The sequence below is a fragment of the Brassica napus genome, chromosome C4 (genome assembly GCF_020379485.1).
Source record: "Brassica napus cultivar Da-Ae chromosome C4, Da-Ae, whole genome shotgun sequence".
Lineage (NCBI taxonomy): Eukaryota > Viridiplantae > Streptophyta > Magnoliopsida > Brassicales > Brassicaceae > Brassica > Brassica napus.
Genome location: NC_063447.1, coordinates 42,560,201 through 42,565,240, shown reverse-complemented (window position 1 = coordinate 42,565,240; position 5,040 = coordinate 42,560,201). Strand labels below are relative to the sequence as shown.

Below are 5,040 nucleotides of genomic sequence, written 5' to 3'. Positions count from 1 at the left end.
TTTTATTAATATTCAATTCAAACTTCACTTTTAAAGCAAATAAAGGTGATCGATGGACGATTGCTTTTGGCCATATGCCAAAAAGTTATCGATACAATCTGCAGTCTGAAAGAACATAATATGACCTTACACAAAGACAACCGTCGCAGCCTTTTGTGTCTCTTTCTGTGTATAATTTATTACTAAGATTTGTATAATTAGTCTTTACTGAATAAACAAAAACATCAAAATATAGAAGCGTTCGTTACCACTTACCGGTAATATTCTAACATATATCAGTTCCAAATCTCCTTTTCGACCTTAGTCTGCTATATGTCTGGCTTACCGAATTTTTTTAATGCTGGAATGCTATCCCTATTAATTTCTACAGTAAATCATTTTTAAATGTTTGCTAAATAATTTCTTTTGAGAGCTCTGAGAGACAAATGTTATATTCTGAACACATGAGAAAAATAAAAAACAAATATGCAGTTTGTAGGTAATTTTTGTCCACTTTTGAGCAATGTCGCTTGTAAAACGGATAAACACAAAATAAAAAAATAAATTTGAGGAAAAGATTAACATAATTTTTTTTTTGCTAAAGCTTTAACATAGTTTTCTCTCATACTCGTACGATATTTATTCAAATCAAAATCCCTCATGTTACTCAAAAGTTAACAACCCCCAAAATATTTTCCCAAGTGTATGATCAAAGCATTTCAAATGACTCTTTTAATCTTAAAGCTTCATGAGTCAAATGGCTTCAATATCACTTGAACTCCATACTTAGGTTTTATAGTAAGCACAACTATTGGCGCATGTCTATAGTTCTTTGATATTGCGAAGTTAAACTTTGAAATTAGCGTTGCTAATATTATTTTTGCTTCCATCATCGCAAATGATTGTCCGATGCAGTTTCGAGGACCAGCTGCAAATGGGATGAAGTGGCGGCCAGGCGCAAATGGTTTGCCTCCAAAGCGTTCAGGGTTGAATTCATTTGCGTCTTTACCCCATAATTCTTCGCTGTGATGGATTGCGAGGACGGGTATCCATATTGATAAACCTTTGGGAATTATTAGATCACCTAGTTTTATATCTTCAAATGCCATCCTTGGTAGAAGAGTAGCTGGAGGGTAAAGTCTTAATGACTCGTTTATCACTTTGTTTAACTGTTAAAAGAGAAGAAAAAGACAAAATATTAGCAGTATATTCTATTAATTTATATAAGAATCATATCTTGCGATCATGCGAAGTGCTTCTTGACTCTTTCTCAAACATCTTTTAGTTTGAGAATTGACTTTTCCTTTGGAAAGAAAAGAAGAGTATCAATGAAGCTGTCAAAATCTAATCATTAGTTAATACATGTTTTAGATAGATTTGTTGTATAATATTTTATGCAAAGCATGTCTTAGTGCTAATGATTAAACTACTGAAATGTATCATTTAACCATTTATTTATTCCTGAAAAAAATGTGTACCAGTCTCTCTATCTTAACGAATTTCAAATCTAGCTTTAATTAATGTTAATCATATCTAGTTATTATAACTACTTCTAAGAAGTACGATCTTAATTAAGTACTTAGTATAAACATGTAACCGATGATTCCAAAATAAATATACCATCAGAATCAACAAACCTAGACATTCTATTGTTTGAGTTTTAGTTTAGTATTGAAGATAATAAGCATGAAGACGAAATTAAAAGATAGTCAATAGGGTTATTTGTGTCGACTTGATGCCTATGTTATAAGCTTAGTTATGGAAGATGCACTACGAAGTTAGTGGCATTGCCTATACTGTGTTGAATGTTAATACCCCACACGCACCCATTCATCAAAAAGGTAATTCTATACTACTTCAAATATAATAATTAGTTGAAACAAGATATCGTTTTATACTTTATCATTTGGAGCAAACAACAAATATCATCTTTATATATATATATATAGTTAGTGGCCTTCGAGTCCTTGAAATCTAATTAAACAATGTGTTAGAAAATGATTAGTTTTGAAACATAGATAAGTGGTCACTAGAAACTAATTTAACTTAACGTTCTATTTCTGAATCGGAAATATCGCTATATAAATAATATTTTTGGATAAATTTAAGGAATTTAATCGTTTTATGAATCAGTGTTTTTCCTTTTATTGGCGCTACTAGGAACTAGAACTCGTGACTAGTAAACAAAAACAATCGAGACCGGGGGCTCACTAGTATGTCACGTTCGATGCTAGCTACCATTCAAACCTAGGAATAACTTAATTCATGTGTTGACTCGATAAATCTAAACAAAAGTCTATAACTTTGTAAGAGAGGATTTTAGAACTTATGAGTGGTATATCATGTGTCTAACGGTGAACGTACGTACCGAGGTAAGTTTGGATAGTTGATCAACCGAGGGAAGACCGTCGCAGCCACATACCTCTCTAATCTCATCACGAACCTTTTCCTGCCACGTGGGGTTATCGGCAAGGAGCATCATTGTCCATGTGAGAAGGAGTGCGGTAGTTTCGTGACCAGCAAAGAAGAACGTCTTGCATTCATCCATTATCAACTGAAGATTATTGTTATCGTTATTTTTGTTCTTGTGACTATCCATTTCGTTCAAGAGAAGGCCAAGAAGGTCATCGCCGTGAGTACTGCTCCGACCCATCTCAGCGCAGTCTCGCCTGCTTTGTATGATCTCTATCAACAAACGTTCCACTTCCTTTTTCAGAGACTTTATTTCTCTGTTGTATTTGCTCGGAAGAAACCTAGATAGATACGAATATTTCATGTTAAGTCAACGTTTAACTGTGCTTAAGGTCTACGAAAAAGCAATATACATTTGAAAACATGATACAGAGTAAAGAGTGATGCTTGTGCTAGACAGAGAAAAACATATTGCTTGAAACCCGGCAATGACACACCAAAACACACACTAATTTTCGAAATCTATAAGCACCGTATGGTACAGTAGATGAGGGGGACTAGACAAAAAATTTATCAGCAACTTCAAAAAAGGTTTACCATATATGTGTACATACATATATATATATGTGGCTATAAGATAATATATATATGGCTATAAGATAATTAAAAAAAAAGATTTTGCTTGTTTATTAAATATATTTTACTTAAATAATGTCTTCAATCATTTTCAAAGACAATGGTACCATTTTGTAATATAACTATTTTGCTTATTTAAAATATATATATATAACTATTTTGCTTATTTTAATGGTATATACGTTTTTGGTAATACTAATAGATTAATAAACCGTTTGCCGTTCACTTTCAAAATCTAGACATTTTTATTACTCGTCGAGGAAGAAAACTCACCGGCTACCGGGAAAACAGAGGTGGCGGGTGGCTTGAGCGCAACGGCGTTGGAGGACGGTGAGGTGGTTGAAAAGCTCTTTGCCTTTCTCAAAGCTACTTCCGAACTCCGTCCTCGATATAATATCCGCCGTGAGCTGGTGCATCTCCTCCCCTATCTCCACCTCACCTCCTCCTTTCCCAACTTCTTTCCTCAGCCTCTCCACTAGCCTAGTCGTACACTCAACCATGTGCCTTGCGTAGCCCTGCATATATCACAAGGGTGTTTTGGTCATTTAACACTATGTTACTTTTGCATGAGGTTTAATTTGTTACGTGCCTTGAGCCTTTCCCCGTTAAATGCCGGCGCAGCAAGGTGGCGTTGGTGGTGCCAATCTTGGCCATTAGCCATAAGGAGACCACGACCAATAAAACTTTTGGTCCCTTGTTGCTGTAGCCACGATCTTCCGCTTACACCGTTATGCTTCATCAGCAACTCTTTTATCAATTCTGTTTCCGTTAAGCAAAGCCGAGGATCCGTCCCGTTCCACACTATAAATCTTTTCCCTGGTTCACCAAAACAATATACAAGAACATTACAAAAAAAATATATCAACGATTAATCAAGAACAAACCTACTAAAGGATATTTCCGTCATTTTGATATCGCAAAGAGAATTCAGTTTTTATCTAAGAACAACATTGTAACAAAACCTATGTTTACCACACAACCAAAAACAATTTGTGTTAACATTCTGGGGCATACCGTATTGTTTGGACCAGGTGACGTAATGCGGAAGAAGGCGGCCTACGATGTCATGGTGAACAGAATCACAATCTTTAGAAACGGATTGCGACACCATAGCCGAGATTTCAAGGATGTTTCCGGTTAGTGGACGTGGTTTAGGACCGGTTACCCCTTGCCCTGCCATGATCTTCTTGATTCGCCTAGGTGTTAGCCAGTAGCATGATATGGTGTCGTATAGAACTCTCAGTATCGAGGTCATGAATATCACGAGGAGAGATTTTAATAATGTAAGCAACATTTTTGGTTTTCTTTTTATTTTTATTTCTTCAGAGATTCGAAGAGAAAAAGATCTTAAGATGACTGAGAAATAGAAGGAAGATGATGTATTTATAATGATGGAACGGGTTTGTCCAGAAACCATATATTTCTTTTGTTCAAAAGTGTTGAGATACAATCATCATATATATTAATTGAAAAATCACTTCCGCTGACGTGTCGCTCATAAAAGAGTTTTTCAATTAATTGTTATAATTTGATTGGTTGATGATTTTTAATTTTTAATTTATTTAATTAAATTCTTTAAAAGAAACTAATCCTAGAATTACCTAATCTAATATATGTTTCCAAACATACAATTAAACATCTTAAATATAGATGAATTAATATAATTTATTTATAGAAAAATTAAATATCATAGATTACATTATATAAATTGATAATATACATTTAAATACATATGATACTACATAAACAATTATAAAAATGGTTTTTAATATATTTATATTAGTAGTGAATACAATAAATCATAGATTCTAGTAAACTAATTAATGTAAACCTAATAAATTAATTATATATATATTTTAAAATGTTTCAAATGAATGCAAAACATTCAAATATATAACTTTTTAAAAAATCTCATCATTTTCCAATGACAATGTGATATCATAGATAAGTTATCACTTTTTGAAATGATTAAAATATTTTTATATTTTAAACATAAAAATTTATGGTAAGTCA

General features: G+C 33.2%; 1 protein-coding gene across 1 annotated transcript; it reads right to left on the bottom strand.

The window, feature by feature from the left end:
• Nucleotides 1-652: 652 nt before the first annotated feature.
• LOC125585523 (cytokinin hydroxylase-like) lies at nucleotides 653-5,040 on the bottom strand. Its single transcript, XM_048754764.1, has 5 exons — nucleotides 4,042-5,040; nucleotides 3,617-3,843; nucleotides 3,301-3,542; nucleotides 2,348-2,732; nucleotides 653-1,148 (listed from the first exon to the last, which is right to left on the bottom strand). Exons 1-5 carry the CDS (start codon nucleotides 4,442-4,444, stop codon nucleotides 726-728), a joined length of 1,680 nt encoding a protein of 559 aa, XP_048610721.1. The 5' UTR covers nucleotides 4,445-5,040; the 3' UTR covers nucleotides 653-725.